At 37.3% G+C, this 20,522-nt stretch overlaps 1 protein-coding gene across 3 annotated transcripts in view; it reads right to left on the bottom strand.

The window, feature by feature from the left end:
- The window catches only part of Pkn2 (protein kinase N2), a 105,369-nt gene that overhangs the window by 10,722 nt on the left and 74,125 nt on the right, over positions 1-20,522 (bottom strand). For 2 of the 3 annotated variants that reach the window (NM_001105755.2, XM_063281277.1), the window contains exons 9-17: positions 13,858-14,001; positions 13,500-13,575; positions 12,649-12,823; positions 12,309-12,435; positions 11,785-11,915; positions 10,316-10,391; positions 10,148-10,239; positions 4,808-4,984; positions 3,309-3,371 (exon numbers count right to left, since the gene is read on the bottom strand). In NM_001105755.2, the coding sequence (NP_001099225.2) occupies positions 3,309-3,371; positions 4,808-4,984; positions 10,148-10,239; positions 10,316-10,391; positions 11,785-11,915; positions 12,309-12,435; positions 12,649-12,823; positions 13,500-13,575; positions 13,858-14,001 (1,061 nt within the window). The remainder of the gene's footprint in view (positions 1-3,308; positions 3,372-4,807; positions 4,985-10,147; positions 10,240-10,315; positions 10,392-11,784; positions 11,916-12,308; positions 12,436-12,648; positions 12,824-13,499; positions 13,576-13,857; positions 14,002-20,522) is intronic. The other variant, XM_017590603.3, reaches the window with a different exon arrangement.

Here is a 20,522-nt window from a genome sequence, read left to right on the forward strand (position 1 = left end):
TCCAACCGTCACATAATAGTCAAAACACCAAATGCACAAAACAAAGAATATTAAAAGCAGTAAGGGAAATAGGTCAAGTAACATATAAAGGCAGACCTATCAGAATTACACCAGACTTCTCACAAGAGACTATGAAAGCCAGAAGATCCTGGACAGATGTCATACAGACCCTAAGAGAACACAAATGCCAGCACAGGTTACTGTATCCTGCAAAACTCTCAATTAACATAGATGGAGAAACCAAGATATTCCATGACAAAACCAAATTTACACAATATCTTTCCATAAATCCAGCCCTACAAAGGATAATAGATGGAAAACTCCAACACAAGAAAACTACATACTAGAAGAAGCAAGAAAGTAATCTTCTTTCAACTAACCCATAAGAAGATAGCCACGCAAATATAATTTCACCACTATCAACTAAAATAACAGAAAGCAACAACCATTGATTCCTAATATCAACATCAATGGACTCCATTCTCCAATACAAAGACATAGACTAACAGACTGGATACATAAATAGGACCCAGCATTTTGCTGCACAGAGGGAACTCACCTCAGTGATAAAGAAAAACACTTCCTCAAAGTAAATGGCTGGGAAAAATTTTTTCCAAGCAAACAGTCCCAAGAAACAAGCTGGAGTAGCCATTCTAATATCAAATAAAATCAACTTTAAACAAAAACTCAAAGGAAAAATCCATGAAGATGGATTCTGAATGCAAGGGCCCCCACATTCCTTTTAAAAAAAAAAAACTTTTCTAAAGTTCAAAGCACACATTGCACCTAACACAATAAGAGTGGGAGACTAGACACAGTGAAACTAACAGAAATTATGAATCAAATGGATTTAACAGATATTCACAGAACATTTCACCCTAAAACAAAAGGATATACCTTCTTCTCAGCACCTCATGTACCTTCTCCAAAATTGACCATATAATTGGTCACAAAACAGGCCTCAACAGATACAAGAAGATTGAAATAATCCCATGCATCCTATCAGACTTAGGCTGTATAACAACAAAAATGACAGAAAGCCCACATGTATATGGAAGCTGAACAATGCTCTACTCAATGACAACTTGGTCAAAGAAGAAATAAGATAGAAATTAAAGACTTTTTTAGAATTTAATGAAAACAAAGGCACAACATACCCGAACTTACGGGACACGACAAAAGTGGTGCTAAGAGGAAAACTCATAGCTCTGAGTGCTTCCAAAGAAAAACAGGAGAGAGCATACACTAGCAGGTTAACAGCACACCTAAAAGCTCTAGAACTAAATGTAGCAAATACACCCAGGAGTAGAAGGCAGGAAATAACTCAGGGCTGATATCAACCACGTGGAAACAAAAAGAACTATACAAAAACTGATAATAACAGGAGCTGGTTCTTTGAGAATCTCAACAAGATAGATAAACTGTTGGTATTGGTACAGAGACGGGAAGATAGATCAGTGTAATAGAATTGAAGACCCAGAAATGAGCCCACAGACCTATACTCACTTGGTCTTTGACAAAGGAGCCAAAATATCCAGTGGAAAAAAGACAGCATTTTTAACAAATGATGCTGTTTCAAATGATGGTCAGAATGTACAAGAATGCAAATCAATCCATTCTTATTGCCCTGTACAAGGCTCAAGTCCCAAGTGGCTGAAGGACTAGATAAAGTGAAATCAATAGAAGAAAAAGTGGGGAAGAGCCTTGAACACATGGGCACAGGGGAAAATTTCCTAAACAGAACACCAATCGCTTATGCTCTAAAATCAAGAATTGATAAAGGGAACTTTCTGACACTGTCATTAGGACAAAATGGCAGCTAACAGGTTGGGAAAAGATCTTTACCAATCCTACATCTGATAGAGGGCTAATATCCAACATACAAAGAACTCAGGAAGTTAGACTCCGGAAAAATCAAATAGCCATATTAAAAATGGGGTACAGAGCTAAGCATAGAATTCTTAGCTGAGGAATATGGAATGGCCGAGAAGCACTTAAAGAAATGTTCAACATCCTCAGTCATCAGGGAAATGCAAGTCATAACAACCTAAGATTCCACCTCACACCATTCAGAATGGCTAAGATTAAAAACTCAGGTGACAGCAGATGTTGGTGAGGATGTGGAGAAAGAGGGACACTCTTCCATTGTTGATGGGATTGCAAGCTGGTACAACCACTGTGGAAATCAGTCTGTCAGTTCCTCAGAAAAGTGGACATAGTACTACCTGAGGACCCAGATATATCACTCCTGGGAATATACCCAAAAGATGTTCCAACATATAACAAGGACACATGCTCCACTATGTTCACAGCAGCCTTATTAATAATAGCCAGAAGCTGGGAAGAACCCAGATGTCCTTCAACAGCAGAATGGATACAGAAAATGCGGTAATTTACACAATGGAGTACTATTCAGCCATTAAAAACAATGACTTCATGAAAATGACAGGCAAATGGACTGAACTAGAAAATATCATTCTGAGTGAGGTCACCCCATCCCAAAAGAACACACACATGGTATGCACTCACTGGTAAGTGGATATTAGCCCCAAATCTTGGAATACTCAAGCTATAATTCACAGACCATAAGAAGCTCAAGAAGAAGCAAGACCAAAGTGTGGATGCTTCAGTACTTCATAGAAGGGGGAACAAAAATACCCATAGGAGGAAATACGAAGAGAGTGTGGAGCAGAGACTGAAAAGAAAGGCCATCCAGAGACTGCCCCACCTGGAGATCCAGCCCACATACAGACACCAAACCCAGACACTACTGCAGATGCCAAGAAGTACTTGCTGACAGCAACCTGATGTAGCTGTCTCCTGAGAGGCTCTGCCAGAGCATGACGAACACAGAGGTGAATGCTGGCAGCCAACCATTGAAATGAGAACAGGGTCCTCAATGAAGGAGTTAGAAAAAGGACTGATGGAGCTGACAGGGTTTGCAACCCCATAGGAAGAACAGTAATATCAACCAACCAGACCCCCCAGAGCTCCCCAGGACTAAACCACTAACCAAAGAGTACACATGGAGGGACCCATGCCTCCAGCCACATATGTAGCAGAGGATGGCATTGTCAGACATCAATGGGAGGAGAGGCCCTTGCCCTTGGTCCTGTTAAGGTTCGATGCCCAGTCTAGGGGAATGTCAGGGTGGGGAGGTGGGATGGAGTAGGTGGGTGGGTCAGGGAGCACCCTCATGGAGGCAGGGGGAGGGGAGATGGGATGAGTGGTTTCTGGAGCGAAAACTGGGAAAGGGATAACATTTTAAATGTAAATAAAAAAATCCAGTAAAAGAAAAATATACTTACCTATAAACAATTTTGTGTTCATGTAAATATTGCAATCCAAGAACTACACATGCTGCATAAAATCTGTTGAAAGAATTAAATCAAATGTATAATAAACTTCATTGCTCTTGAACTGTTTTACACTTCTATGAATAATTTCATGGTTAAGTCCTAAAATATGTATTTATTCCTACTATCTACAATATATTGTGCTATTGGAATGAATTTTACAATGAAGGGATGTATAGCAATAGCACTGAATGGGATCCATTTGGCTGAGTAGATTCACTGAGGGCCCAAGAGGACTTGTGGTGTGTGACAGAGACGGAGAGAAAGGGTGGCAGAGCAGCAGCTTTGTCAGCAAATGCGGCCTGGCCTGTGAGAGAGAGAAGAGTGCCGTGGACGCTGCTCATGGGACCCCAGTGCAGACTCTGCTCTAGCTCATGCCCAGGATGGAGTCGTGGAAGAGGAGCAGGATACAAAGCTTAACAGAGGGGTTTTGGTTTTGTTTTGTTTGGGTTTTTTTGTTTTCTGTTTATTTTGTTTTCTGTTTATTTGTTTTCTGTTTGTTTTTTTTTTGTTTTCTGTTTGGTTTATTTGTTTTCTGTTATTTCTTTAAAATGAAAACCAAACGTACAAAACAAAAAGTGCTTTTTATTTTGTATGTTTTATGGTATATTTTAATACAATTTTTTTCGATAATGGTACTATGTAGTTCAGGCTGGCCTAAAGTCAGGATCTTCCTGTGACCATCTGAATAGAGGGTCTGACTTTGCCTTCCACCTTAAAATTTTTAAAGTACCTACAGAGCCCCTCCTCCATCTTCTGCCTTCTATGGGCACTCTGTGCATGTAGTGCAGACATACATGTAGGTACTCACACAGAAAATAAAGAAAAAACGTTTAAGTACTAAATACCCAATTTGCTTTTAAAATACTTTACTGTGCATTAGGAGTAATTCTGGCTTTCCTATCTGCAGACTGAAGGCTGTAAAACTATGGCTGTACACACCTCCAATGCTTGCATGGAGCATCAAATGTGTGAGAGGGAACTGCCTTATGAACGCCAGTTGACAAAGAGAACCAAGAAGGCACCCTGCAGTCTAGCTTCAACAACACAGAAGAGAAGCTTGCTACTTAAGATGAGGAGGTCTGCAAGAGTAGCAGTCCTGGAAAATGGTAGAGACACAGAGAGGAGAAGCAACTTGAGATGCTAGTTGAGATGTTTTTATGAGCCTCAGAAATGGAAAATTTGGTCCAGAGCTGGGTACTAGAAATGGCTGCATGATTAGGGAAGAATGGGGTAAATATGTAATCTTGCTAAGTCTTAGCATGGAGGATATATATAGGAGAACGTTCCTAGGTTTCCTGCATGTAAAAGGTATGAAATTAGGAAAATAGTACTTCTTACTGGGTCTCTGTTTCAATAGGGAAGAAGAAAGGATCTAAACGTCACAGTTTTTTTTTTTTTATTCCAGAAAACCTGGAGCTGTGAAGAGTGAGACGGATCCTAACACTCACACAGCTCTGGGTTCAGAGAAGACGTCAGTGTGGATGTGCATCATCAGGTCCCCACCAGCAGCGTACTCCATCACAAAGCAAACATGCTCTTTGGTTTGGAAACATGCAAACAGGTTCACTAGGAAAGGATGCCGGACACTGTTCACAGTCTCAAAAATTCTTTTTTCACACATCAAGCTGTAAGAAAAAACAATAACCAAAACTTGAAATAAACTTTTAAACTTTTATGAATTTAAAAATTATAAAAACATTTTTTGAAATATTATAAGAAATGTTCTATTTCATATATAATGGTAACTGAAAATATATTAATAAACATTAAAAATATGTACAGCGAAACTTAAAGATTATGCAAATTCATGAATATATACACCTGGTACAAATGGGGCTAGTAATTATAGTTAGTGTAAATTATATTACATTACTGTAAGCGTAAATTTATAAAAATATAATTACTAGTTATAATAGTTATTTTATTACTAGTTATTATAGGTATTTACTTATTGAAACCCAGTACGTAAATAAAGTTCGTGACCATGGTAATTTCAAGGACAGCATTTATAATTCATTAGTTTGAGTATTCAAATTTTTAGCTCATAAAATGGGATGCTGAGAGATGCTTATATACTTATAAAAATTTAATCCAGAAGAATGACTGGAAAACAAAGAGAATTCTACAACATGTTTCAAAAGGAAACCCTTTGAGAACCACACAATTTTCTGTGCTATCATAAAAATGCCTGTAGCAATCTCTGTAACATCAGGATGGATTCTTAAAAGGAACATGGCAGAAATCTCTGAATTTGGAACATTTTTGTTGCCTAAACAGCAAAAGCAAAACAATTTTCCTTCTCCCGAAAGTATTTAATAGATTAATTTTACTTAAAACTCAAAGTAAAAGTATGTCAAGTATTATTCAAATGAAGCTTGAATTAGTTTATTAACTTTTAGTACCTGATCAAAATAGGGACCAGTAGATAAACCTTGTTAAGAAATAATATAAATTTCCAATACTAAGCAAACTTCATTTCTATTGAAACAGGTTAAAAAAGGATACTCTTTTTAAAAAAGCTTTAATACTTTTATTTGAAAATGAAGAAGTCACAGTCAATGCACTGTCTCAGTGGGCAGCCAGCTGCCAATGCCTGGGACATAAAGGTTTACAACACCATGGACTTCCTACACCTCCCTGGGTACGCCCACACATTATTATGGTCATCATCATAAAGTATTCTTAAATGCTTATACTTTGATTTTTGTTGTTCTACACAATATGGAAGCATCCCAATGTCAAGGTAAACTACTGCTATTAGAAACACATTTCCTTTTGGGCATTTTTAAAAAATGGTAAACTGTCAGACATATATCTTTAATCATAGCACTCGGGACACAGAACCAGCCAAATCCCTGTAAGCTGGAGGACAGCCTGGTTTATACAGTGAGTTATTCCACGACAGCCAGGGCTATGTAGAGACCTGTCTCAAAAAAACGCAAATAACAAACCAACCCACCAACAAACCCCAACCTGCCCCTCACGAAAGATAAAGTATTTTCTCTCAGTACATTATTAATGACTAGAAAATTTAAAATATACAACGATTCAACCTTATTCATACTTTAATATTTCTAATTACATTCATGTATTTTTTTGTGCATTTGAATATGTGTGTTGGTACATGTCCTGCTGCATACATATATGTAGTCATCAGAGGGCAACTTGTGAGAGCTGGTTGTCTCCTTCTGCAATGTCCCAAGGATAAACTCAGGTTTTCAGTTGCCAGATATGGGGCACGCACTTTTACCTACTGAGCCATCTTGTCAACTCCTCAAACTTTAAATGCTGTATCCTGCAATTGCTATAGAACAGTATAAATCCAATTTCTTAAAACGCACACATGCGCACGCACACACACACACACGCACGCACGCACGCACGCACGCACACACACACATACCCAGCCCTAGATTTATCAGTATATAATGATATTTTTCTAATAAACTGCTGACTATAATGTTTATTTTAAGGTTAAACATATCTAGTCTTCTTTATTAAAAATGCTTTTTTATGTCTTATTTCCCTAAGTGACCGGTTTTGTTCAGAGCTCAGTCACTAAAAAGATATTAAAGAATAATGTTTATATCAATTTTTAAAAGAAATAAATGAATATCTTAGTAGAAAATCAAACTGTTAATAAAACTAAAGTTTTAGGATTGATCACCATATAACCTGAAAAGCTTTGTCCTGTAATGCGCGCACGCACACAAACACACACCCCAAAACACCCAAACAACTTCTGGTTCTACTGTTATATTTAATGGTTCTACTATTCTATTTAATGTCACTTGATAAGAGCCAGCGTGAGCAGTTACAACAGTGCCCGTGATGGAAGAGGTGGGTAAGTGTCAGGACAGTGGTAGGAAAATTAGGTGATAAAACTGGGTGTGACGAATTACTTTAGTTTTCATCTATAATTTATGTATAATTTAAAGAAACTAACTTGTAATTTATTGTAATCTATGCAAAATGGCATGTTTCAAAGTAAAATATTATAAAAATAATATAACCTAGACTACAGAACAAATTTAGAGAGGGGTGATCAATGGAATGGGGGTTAGGGGGGAACAACTGAATACCTGTAGTCTCTGTACATGTAGGCAGGACAAATGCAAGCTACAGGCCAGCCTAGGCCACATAGAATCTTTGTCCTCCCCAAAACAGCAGCAGCAACAACAACAACAACAACAACGAAAAGAGTAACATGGAATAACAAAGATCTCAATGGAATTATTACAAGGATAAACTATAAATATAAAGGATTTTGCTAGTTATAACTAGCTTATTTTCTAGCCATACTTTCAAGTTATATATCATTTAAGATATATAGTGGCCTTTAAAAAAAGACTGATTGATTGATTGATTGATTGATTGATTGATTGACTTATATGTACGCCTTCGTGAGGGCGCTGGATCCCTCAGAACTGAAGTTACAGACAACTGTGAGCTGGCCTGTGGGTGCTGCAACTGAACCCAGCCCTGTGGAGAGCAGCTGGTGCTCTGAGCCTGAGTCAGCTCCCCAGCTCCAACAGGAGTACTGTTTGAACGGATTCTTCTCATGAGGTCTTCTAGACATGGTAACATTTTAAAATTACCTTTCTTTGTACTACCTTCCCTAAATTTCTCCAAGAGTGTGCTTTACTTAGCATTTCTGAACCCCCTCTTAGTTTTCATATGTGAGCTCTGTTTCCATGATATCTAAAACTAGAAAAGTTTAAAACTGAAATAAATTGGGTCACTTTATTTAAAGCTAGGTTCAATTTCACCAGCAATGATGGCCTAGAATCTGGCTCTGGTTCTAGCCTCTGACCTTTGGATTAGGATTACTCTTCTTGAGTTAATTAGAAAGCATCTTTTTGCAACAATCTGGTTCAACATAGTAACAATGAAGGAAAAATCTATATATACCATCAGGATAACACAATAGGATAGACTAAATACACTTTAATGTCTGAAATGCTTGAGGCCAGAGCTGTTTCTGATCACAGATAAAAAGACATAGCATTGCAATGGGTCACAGGTCTCAATATAAAATTTATCAGTTTTAAATGTACCATATATCAAAAATCTAAAAGTAATTTTACAATAATATTTTAAATAATTGTGTATGAAATATTTCTGAACACTAAATGATAGATTTTGGCATCACACCTTCAGTTAAAAAAAGTTTAGATTTTGAGCATTTCAGGTTTTAGATTTTTCTTTAGATTATGGATGCTCATAATATAACTAGTTTCTTATTGTTTCAGGAAATAAATGAGTTCTATTTTTCAAAAAGATACAGTTATCATTTTTCAGGCATAGGTGTGAACTTCTATGAGTTTATGTGCACTATGTGTGTCCAGAGGCTGGTGGGAGTTAGGAGAGTCAGACTCCTGAAACATGTGTTACTGGCAGAGCTGCTTGAGGTAGGAGGTGGTAACCAAACCTGGATCCTCTGGAAGACAAACAAGTGTTCTTCCCAGCTGAGCCATCTGTCCAGTCTCTGCAGGTGTACTTTCCATAAAGATTCTTAGTGGTCTAAAATAAGTACTACTAAGTTATCACATGAAAGCCTTTCTGATAAACATGTCATTTTCATAAAATAAGTCCACATATATGTGTATGAATCATATTAAAATATATTCTTGAATGTGAATCTTTTATTTCTAAAGTCCTTGCATTTTAATAGCCATATAAACATGTATCCATGATAATTTCCATTATTAAACTCTTTGGAAGGTAAGGCTCTATACTAAAAAATATGATTTTAAAAGCACAAAGTAGCGAACTGAAGAAATGGCTCAGTCATTAAGAGCATTGGTTTTCTCCCAAGAGACTCAGGTTCAATTCTTGCTACCCATGGCAGTGCACCAAAAACTCACACACGATGATAATAGTAATGAAAATGGAATGTAAGCCGGGATTTAGGATGCACACCTTTGAACCCAGAACTAGTAGGACAAAGGGAGGTGGATCTCTGTGAGTCCAAGGCCAGGGACAGTGAGTTCCAGGACAGAACTGTGTAGAGAGACCCTGACTGGAAAAAACAAACAAACAAGCAAGCAAACAAACAAATACAAAGGAAAAAGAAAAGGATGGATTTTAAGGAGAAAAAACATAAAGGGAGGTCTAGCAAGATGGCTCAACAGGAAAAAGCGCTTGTTAAGAAAGTCAACAACTTGATTTGACCCCCAGGACTCACATGCTCATAAGCTGTCCCTGGTCTCAACATGTATGCCATATGCCTCTACATGTGTGCACATATATATAGTAAACACTGTAATTTTCATTTTAATTTTATTTTTTACTTATTCACTTTACATCCTACCACTGCTCCCTTCCCAGTCATCCCCTCCAACAAACCTTTCTGCAGTAACTATAACTTCTATCACATAGAAGGGAAAATTCATAGATATATTTCAAATAGCAGACTATATTAACCATTGAGTTACTTGTGGATTATCAGGACATAGCATTTAATCAGCTTCACAGGCTAAATGTGATTAGTTTTACTAAGTAAGTCACAAATCAGTAACAATTCTATTTTAATATTTTATAAACATTGTAACCTTTTAAAATATAATGGAATTAGTTTAAACATTTCCCTGTCTTTACTTGGTATCAACAAACCTGGCTTAAGGGAAAGAAGTGACTGAAAAGAGAAACACCATTTAATTAATGTCTGTTTATATTTTGCCATATAGATAAATTTAGCATCATCCAATATTTCTAGGAACTCAGATCTCTGCTATCTACTCTCTTAATCTCTAACCACAAGGAAAAACTTCAGTTTAAAAACTGACCTGTCTACTTCATCTCGTGCCACAATGTCCCCTTTCTTTAAGGCTTTTATTGCAAACATTTCATTTGTGTGTTTATATTCTGCCAACAGCACCTGAAATAAGAATAAAATAATTGAGTTCTATTAGAATTTCTAATCTATATGTATTCCTAAAGTGCTGACAGATTACCTTTCCAAAGTGTCCTCTCCCCAAGACAGCACAGCACCTGAAGTCTTGTAGATTAAACTGAAACCTCTGTTGAGATCTGTAACAGCAATGATTAAAAGTGAGGCAATCAAGCTTCAGTGAGGCAGAAGACATAGTCAATAAGACAAATCGGCAATCTACAGATTGGGAAAAAAAAAATCTTCACTAACCTCATATCCGAGAGAGGGCTAATATCCAAAATATATAAAGAACTCAAGAAGCTAAACACCAAAAGAACAAATGACCCTATTAAAAACTGGGATATAGAACTAAACCAAGAATTCATAACAGAGGACTCTTGAATGGATAACAAGCACCTAAAGACATGTTCAAAGTCCTTAGTGAACAGAGAAATGTAAATCAAAATGACCCTGAGATTCTACCTCACACCAATCAGAATGGCTAAGATCAAAACCTCAGGTGATAACACATGTTGGCGAGGATGTGAAAAGGAACACTCCCTCATTGTTGGTGGGATTGCAAACTGATAAAATCATACTGGAAATCAATTTGGAGGTTCCTCAGAAAACTGGAAATAGATCTACCTAAAGACCCAGCAATATCACTCTTGGGAATATACCCCAAAGATGCCCCACCATGCCACTATGTTCATAGCAGCCTTATTTATGATAGCCAGAAGGTGGAAAGAACCCCTATGTCCCACGACAGAAGAATGGATACAGAAAATGTAGCCATAGCTATTAAGAACAAGGACATCCTGAGTTTTGCAGGCAAATGGATGGAACTAGAAAATATCATCCTGAGTGAGGTAACTCAGATTCAAAAGGACAAGCATGGTATGTACTCACTAATAAGAGGATATTAGCCAAAAAAGAAGAAAAAAACAGTACAGAATCCCCAAGATACAGTCACAGAACTCAAAAAGGTCAACAAGCTCAAGGGCACAATTGAGGATCCCTCAGTTCCACTTTAGAGGGTGAAGAAAGCAACCACAAGAGGGGAGCAAAGGAGGCATGGGAGGAGAGGGGAATATGATCTGGTATTGGGTGGGGAGGAAAAGGACTGAAGCCTGAGGGCCAGCAGAAAGAATGGAAACAGGTGAGCGGTCTCAATTAGCCTGGACTCCTGAGATCCCTCAGACTCTGGATCACCAGCCAGACAGCATGAGATGAAGCCTCCAACACAAATATAGCAGAGGACTCCAGGGTCTGGGTTTAGTCAGAGAAGATGCACCTAACCCTCAAGAGACTGGAGGCCCCAGGGAGTTTAGAGGTCTGGTGGGGTGGGTGGGGTGGTGACATCCTCATGGGGACAGGGGTGGTGGGAGGAGATATGGGATATGGAACAGTTGGAGGGTAGACTCGGAGGAGAATAAAATCTAGAGTGTAAAATCAAGTAAATAAATAAATAAAAATAAAAAAATGAGGCGATCAATTCAACTACAGACACCGGCCCAGGGCAGCAAAGCACTGTGACCACGCATCCCTCACCTCTTGTCCTCAAGTTCTCCAACACTCCAACAGCTTCGACTTGAGTCAGGAATGTTAAGCTCATATTCAGATTTGGATTTTGGACGCATGTTATTTCTGTCATTCTCAATATCGAAAACAGTTTCTGAACCCTGTAAAATATCAAGTGCTCATTAAACTAGGACACTTCAGTAAATACATTATTTAATAAAAGTCAGAAGCATTTGAGAAAAAGTTTCAGATTGGCTCATTTGTTCTTCTTGTTAAACAATCAAACAAACAAACAGCTCCCCACCCCACCCCCGGCACACCATCTTCTAATGTATGCAATCCATTGCATTCCTTTTGGCCTCTGAGAACAGAGGCTAAAGGTAACAGTGTTCCAACAGGAAAAAAGGGACTAACTCCTATCAATTTCATCTACCTGAGAAAATTTACTCATAAATTAGAAAAAGAACAAAAAAAACATAAACACATACTGTTTAGCCACTATAATGGTCTTATTTTAAGAAAAAATTGTACAAGGAATGTTTAGAGTGCCTTGCCTGTCCAGGTATATCCAAAACTCTCAATTCAGAAGAGTCATCTATCTCTCCAAGGGAAGAAGCACGTGGTGGGGCTGGAGGAGCTTCAGGTTCAAGATCAAAGTCCAATTTGGTTACTGTAGAATCACTTATAGAAGACAAAGCAATTTACTGAAACTGAAATAAAGTCTTTATTTTTAAGAAGCTGCAAAATAAAAGCAAACTAACTTATTTTAAACAAGGAGCAATAGTTTTGCAATTCTACTTAGAAAGACTGGGACTGAACACAACCATTGTAACACATGTTAGACATCATAGCAATGGCTATGTAAAATATACTCAAGCCTTCTAAGACAAGTACCTGGCTGGAGGTGCGAGTTCAGGAGTGCGTGCATCCACCACTGGCACTGTAGCGGGCACAGGAGTCTGAGGGCTGAACGTGCCAGAATGATTTACTGTGGGAATAGCTCGTCTCACTAGCCTTCCCCAAGTGGCAATATTAATATTCATTTGAGGGGCTCTGAGAAATGTTTTGCCTGTAGACATAGTGAATAACGAAAGCATGATAAGTAATTTCTTTATACATTACTGAAAGCCATAATTTAAAAAATTCATAATTCATCAGTTTATAATTTATGAAGAACAAATATGATTTGTAACTTAAAATCTAGTTTTAAACTATTTTGTTTTCTAGTAAAGACTAGTGTAAATAGCACAAATAGTTTTTAAAAATAGATTGAGTTTGAATTTTTCCTTAACTCTAGTATTACATGTGGTTAAAGTTTAAGTCACCTGTGATAATGAACAATAGGACTTAGTGATATATGAGTTTGCTTCAAACCAGCTAGGAAAGCAGAGTGGATGGGAAATGATAAGACAGTTGTGAATTGATTGTTTCTGAAATTCAGTGAGGAACTCAGGCATAGTGGTGCATGCCCATAATCCAAGCACTTGGGACAGAGGCAAGGGGATTATTTTAAGATCATCCTTAAAGAGAGCAGAATTTGAGGTCACATAGACTTCTAGACGGTCTAAAAACAAAGCAAAGACATGGAGTAATGGATTCGGTTATTCCACTTAAGGGTGTGTTTAAATCCTTCTTTAAAAATTGTTAGAAGTGAACAACTGAGAAGAAAGAAACCACAATTACTTTCAAAATGATAGTTGGATTTTTCTATAAATAAAATGTTATGCGTCATCCTTAGTAATTACCTTGTTGTTTTGAAAAAATTTTCTTTTGTCTTTGGAGTTTTGGTCGTCTTTCAATAACTGGATTAAAAAAAGTAACCTGCAATAAAGGAAATACACTGTATTGACTATGGCTCACATAATCTATTAGATCCCTAAGCTGGAGAACGTAAAGGCATTTTAGCTACAATCAGCCCAACCCCTCCACTGACCAGATGAGAGCACAGACCTAAAGAGGAGTTTCCTCAAGGCCCTTATGTAGCAGAGCAGTCAAGGGACATATCTGTCGCTCAGCCTGACACTCTTGCCACATCTACATCATGCTGCCAACACACACAATTTCTACTGTAGTGATGCACATTACATAAAATACATGTATTACCTCTGCAAACAAAGTACCCTGTGGTTCCAAATAGAGACACATGCCATGCCGCTGGTTGTCTAAAAAATCTTCTAACCTCAGAAATTTTACAGCACACAGAGATCTCCAATCACGCCAATAAACTGAAATTTCCAGTTCACGTGACTAAGATAATTAAAAAAAAACAAACAAACAAACAGAAAAGACATCATTGGACACACACTTGAATAAAATATATGAAATACAAATACAATAAACAAATTACACACTAAAATCACACTATTTAAAACAAAACTTTGTAGTATTTTTAAATTATATATTACTTTTATCAAACTTACCAGTTTTAATTTAAACTTATATTCAATCTCTGCTAATGCATTTCTAAAGGTCAAGGAGTGAACCCACAGAACCCACACTAAGAATAATCAATAATCACAGAAACTCGTCTTCTACTTAGAACCTCATTCTTTCAGCTCTCTTCTCCACATGCCATTGCCTGGTGGCCTGCTGCTAAGATGTCTCACTGTGTGCCTCAGAAAACCCATGTCGCAAACCCAGGTCTTTGACCCACACTTGGCCAGAAAGGGTCTAGCACTAACTGCCTTCTTATGTCCTTATGTTGCCATATGCTGTATATAACTGCCAAAAGAACATTAAGGCACTGAATTTTCAAAAGATTACCAAGAGACAGTAACACTAGTGAGCACAGCAGTCTGTGTTAAGTGGAGGTGGGGGCGTTTAACCTATGTTTTGTATAGAAAAATGTTGATTTACTGTAATTTTAAAAAGATATATTCCAAAAAGCAAATTAATTGTGACTTGAATAACGAGACCATAAGGACAAGTTAAGTAAACCTGATTTCATATCCACAGGAGAATATACACTATGGTCAGAAATAATATTTACATGAGAAAACACAGTTTTAACAACTTACTACTAAATATACCTTAGATAATAGTTTATAAGTTGGAATCAAGTCATGAACTGATTTCTGCAATGTTATAATTTATGTACATTTTAATTAGAAAGCACCAGATTCTTCTACTGTTTTGTTTTTAGGAATTATGCAGATTGCCCACAATACAATATAAGTGTATTTGCCTTCAGGTTCTATAATAAATTATTTCTTTTATATAAAGATTTTCAATTTGTGAAAATAAGCATCTTATTATGTAAGTCCCTAGTATACATAATAAATTGTGACTTTAAATTATAAAACTAGTTGATGAAAATGAAAACATTTATAAATCTACAACATGAAATAAACATTAGTCACAACAGAACCTGCAGAAGTGCTATTCTTACATGACTTAAGTGACAGTCATCCCTAGTGTCCCTGTGCAGTATGCTCAAGGTTTATCCCCAGTGATGGGAGAGCTTCTGGGAAGTAGGCCAAACTTTAGGAGGTAGGGCTTTAGTGAGGAGGTTACTGGGGGTGTACAATTGAAATATATATTGGCATCCCATCCTTTCTTTGCTTTTGGATGTCAGGAGGTGAACAGCCATCTTCTTTAATGTGCTTCTATTATAACGTGTATCTCATGCTTAGTCTAAAAACAACTGGGACAAATGACTGAATTCTAAACTCTGAAACTGTAAGCTAAACTAAAACTTTTCCTCCTTTGAGATGATTTTCCTCATGTGTTTTGTCACAGTGACAATGTGTGGTTAATACAAACTCATTGTCAGCAAAAGAAAGAATGAGAAAATAAAACTTTTGATATATGATTCCAGGACTTCACCTCATTTCTACCTTGTAATTAGTATGGCAAAAATACCTTGGAATTAAAACCATGAGAATATAAATATTTTAAGATTACCAGTGGTATAGTCATAATTGATTACTAATACTATTTATATTCCATTTGTTAGAAGTTTACGTATTTTAGGGGCTGGAGCCCATGCCCTGCAGCATGAAGAGTTGTGCTGTCAAGTGTGGCTGTAGGCGCCAGTAACTGCAGTGCTAAGGTTGGGAAGGGCTAACAAGAAGATTGATAGGGTCCACGTGCCAGCCAGCCTAGCTAAAATATGATAGCTCCATACTTAATGACAAATCTTGTCTCTAAGGAATAGATGGAAAGTGATAGAACAGGGTCCCCAACCTTCCCTTCTGGTGTCTGCATGGTATACATAGGTTCACACACCTGTGAGCACCAGCACTCATGCATGCACACACATACATCATGCATGCATATGCATGCATAAAGTTGAAATACCTTGAAGTATGTTTTAGAGATAAACTGGAAGAACAAGCTAAGGATTGGTAATGTAGATCTATGCTTTCTTTGTCAAATCAAGGGAATAGAAGTCTACTGCCTTCTCTCTTCCTCCACTATTTTGAGCAGGAAGACTTGTTAAGGATCAAGAAGATGTACGAGGCCAAGGGTTATAGATGACGCAGACTGAAGCGGCACAGACTCCAGTGATGGAGCACTGTCTGTTCTTCACACGGATGGGACAGTGCAGTGTGGAAGGCAGACCCAGGCACTTCATTCTTTTGCTATCTGTTCTAGCAAATCTATTAAAACTAACTCACTAATTGACTTCTCATTCCCCATCTCTAGTCTGTATGTCAAACGGAAATAAATTAGAAGTATGAGATATGGTATAGAATGTGAAACCACAGCGTTAGGATAAGTCTCTTGGAGTTCTACAAGGCTTCGGAGACAAGAGCCTTTTTGTTACTTTGCACTGTTCCCTGTGAACACTCTTCCCAAATTGAGAGGTTATCTATGACCCAGATATACTATCAGTATAATTTATGCCATGAATTGTCAGGTTTCTTCAACCTTTAACATCCTGTGTAATTTAGGAAAGTAGGCTAGAGATAGAACGGAGTTGCAAAGCACCATACAGAACAACAGCTTCTGTATAGAGATGCCACCACTGTCTAGAATGTATACTACAAAGCAGAAGCTTACAGGAAATTGTAAATGACAGGAAAAATATAATCTGGATAGAGTAAAAGTACAGTGCAAAAGGGCTGGGTAACAAGATCTGAGTAGGGCAATACTGGCTGAGTATACCGGCTCCTGCTTCATTTTCCTTTATTTTGAATTTGAATTTAGAATCAAAGAAAACTGTAGGGTATGAATAAGGCTGTGTAGCTAGAACATAATTAGAAAAAGGCCAGCAGACTCAGCTGTCTGGCTGTGTGGCTGAGGTAGAAGTGCAGGGGACTAACACTCTGTTACAATGTAACAACCACCATGGACATCTCGCAGGAAGGGCTTGGCATGAGGAAGGACAGACTTCCCAGTGACTTGCTAAGAAGCCCAGTGTGCTTGGGAAGCCTTCTGCTTTTGAGAGAATACATGAGCTTCCAGACCCAGTCTTCATAGTCTCCCCACTAGCCCCACTGTCTCCACAGTGCTGCAGCGACATCTTTACTAAGCTTCCCCTTCAACAATAACAGAAACCAAAAAATTCATGTGGAAGAAATGAGTGCCATTTGATTTCAGACTTTGGAAAATTATATTTTGGACAATATACAGATGTACTATTTGTTACTTGTAATGTAATAAGAAGTAAGTAAAAGCATCTAACACTTGTGCCTCCAATACTGACTTTCTAGGACATAAATATAAATATCAATTAATAACTACTTTATTGTTTTGTATTTGAGACAGCTCTTACTGTGCATATCCCAGGTTGTCCTTGAACTGTTTCAGCCCCGTAAGTGTTGGTATTATTACATGGATGCCTTACCTGGCACTTCCTAATGAAGACAACTGTGGGAGAGTTATTTATGTTTTGGTCTATAGAGACACCATGAAAAAACCACTGGGACACAAAAAGGGGAAAGTTTGAGGGCTATGCTACAAGTTAAAGAGAATAGATTTATACTGCTAAAAAGAAAAGGGGAAAAACAGAGAAAGTTTCATTTATACTAGTTAAAAAATACTCAGTTTGGGAAATCCATGAGATAAGAAATAGTGGAATTTCTACAAGGGTGTATGTAACAATTATCTATTTATTGTTCTTTAGTGATTTCTGAGAAAAACATGGGGTTTTTATGTCAAGCAAACAATGTAAGGACAGGGTTTATGCTTGAAAAGTCAGCCTGCCACAGAAAGAGTGGATGAGGCAAGTAAACCACAAGTGAACTAGTCTTCTAAGACTCTAAGGTGTGTGTAACTCTTTAGGTCAGTCCACACACTCCAGGTCGCCTTCTAATTACAAACTCAGTTTTCTGTCTAATGACTGTACTTGTTGCTCCAGCTGCTAACCTGAATCTATTTAGCAAAGAAAACCAGTAGATAGACTTTCCTTCTGGTTTTCCCCTCATGGTAGTCTAACTCCTTCCATCAAGCCCAGACTTAACATCCATTTGTCATAACAGTGCTCCAGTCAACTCCAGCCTTCTGAGTTTTAGATAGAGGTGTCTTATTGATTCTGCTAGAAACTTAAACTCTCAAATCTGAAGTTCATAGTTATAACTGACTCTGGAAAATTCAAACAATGGATTCCCTACATTCCTTCATTCTGAACTTAGTGTGTTGGCCTTCTTGTTCTGTCCATGTTTCTTGAACTCTTTGTCATAATTTTTTTAAATCTCTTTTTGTGTTATACTCCACATAACTTCTTTAGCTCTGTCACAGAGCCATTTAACTCTTCTTCAATTTCAAATATTACATTCTCCACTCTAGTGGAATTCTACTAGTTCTCCTTCCCATGTGCCTTTGCAATAATTCATCAACAAATGACTAGTCACACTTTATTTTCTGCTTCTGGCCATCTATGTTTTCATTCTTTTAAAACTCTGCCTATCCAATTTATTGTCCAGTATCACTCAAGTTTTCAAGCACTTTGATTACTTCTTTAAACATTCAAACATCAACTGTATACCCTCGATCTCAGACTCCCTTCTTTACTCTGCTATGCGGCATGATCACATCCTCATCTACATTCATACTCTGGATTCAAGCTCATGGTGAGTAGAATTCAGTTTTATGATTCCAAGAAACAATGTGAAGTATTTGTTTTGCCACAAATGATCTTTTTTAAACCTGTCAATCTTAGGACCTTAAATGCAACTAACACTCCAAATCTTTATTCATTTCTCTTATAGTACTAAATAGCAGTGCTAAGTATAAATTTACAGACTAGAGAGATAGAAAAGACAAAGAAGACATTTCAAATCAAATTCTGGGGTTGGGGATTTAGCTCAGTGGTAGAGCGCTTGCCTAGCAAGCACAAGGCCCTGGGTTCGGTCCCCAGCTCCGAAAAAAAAAAGAAAAGAAAAAAAAAAATTTGCCCTCCTCCCCAGAGTTGCTGTGTGTTTATCAGGAATCTATTTATGAATTGGTGTATCAACAATGCCATGTCCTCAACCTCTGATGAAGTGAAATAAAAACCGTAAAGGTGAGAGAAACTGCCTTTAAGTGTTTAAATAAAAATAAATCTTAACTTTTATTTTTATTCATGAGTGTGTGTTTGTGTTTATGTAAACTTATGTGTGTAGATGCCCTCAGAGACAAATGTAGGCTCCCCAGGAACTGAAGTTAGAGATGGCTGTGAGCATCTGAGTGCAGTGCTGGGAACCAAACTTGGAGAGCAGTTAGCATTCTTAACTACTAAGCCATCTTTCTAGAAACTATTTTATTTCAGTTTTAACAATTGGTTTGCATATTTTAATATTTACCCTACTAATACTTGTGAATATCAACATAAAATATCTTATACAATGGAGGAAAAGATGAGGAAACTAATTGTCTTGTTTTCAAATAGTTTATACTGTTATTAGGAGAATAAGGAGAAAGGGGCAGACAAAGGCCAGGAGGGCTTTGCTTGATCTGAAAAATAATTATGTCTTTATTTTTAAAGCTATAGCTAGCACTAAAAGTTTGTTATATAGGGGAGAGTACATGGGCTAAATCATATCAGGTGAGTAAAGTCAGTTAAAAACAAGGGCACTAGAACTAATTATTTTGTGGATGCAAATTCAGTAAACATTTGAGTAATAAATAGGCTCCAATCTTAGCTCCACACTATACATTTTTGGAAACTTGGACAGGTCACTATAGCTACTCTCAGCTTCAGTTTGCTCAACTATAATAAAACATGCCCAATAGAATCAACCATTTGGGAAGAATTATAGGAACACAGGCATAGCACTTAAGTTAATCTCAAAACATGTTAATTTTAATTATTACTGTAATTTGCAATTAAGAATATCTACTCTAGCAAAATGATAGGCAGATATAGAACAAATTAGCTAATTATAATGAGAAAGAACACAGGTCTTCCCCTCAGAAAGACTTGGCTCTGTGCAAACATTTGTATAAATTTTGCCATGTTTTGCTGTGGGGGTCCATGAAAAGTGACTTAAAGTATCAGAATCACACTAATCCCTAAAACCATTATAATAACTGTACACATCTTATAAGATTACTGAGGATTATATGGGACACTACACATGTCTTTTTGTGAACTTACAGAAATAAGAGAAAATTCAGTTTGAGAGAGAGAGTGAGAGAGAGAAACATAAATAATGTTTCCAAATCTATGTCTGTGAAAGAGAAACCTACCAAAGAATGAGGAAGAGGCAAAAGAAAAAAAGCTTTTTTTTTAACAATGGGAAGAATGTGAACATATGCAGTAAAAATCAGAGGTGACAAAAAATGAGAATATAGGTGACAAAAGGGATAAGAAATGGGATAAGATTTCAGGACAATAAGGAGTG

Source organism: Rattus norvegicus, chromosome 2 (assembly GCF_036323735.1).
Source record: "Rattus norvegicus strain BN/NHsdMcwi chromosome 2, GRCr8, whole genome shotgun sequence".
Lineage (NCBI taxonomy): Eukaryota > Metazoa > Chordata > Mammalia > Rodentia > Muridae > Rattus > Rattus norvegicus.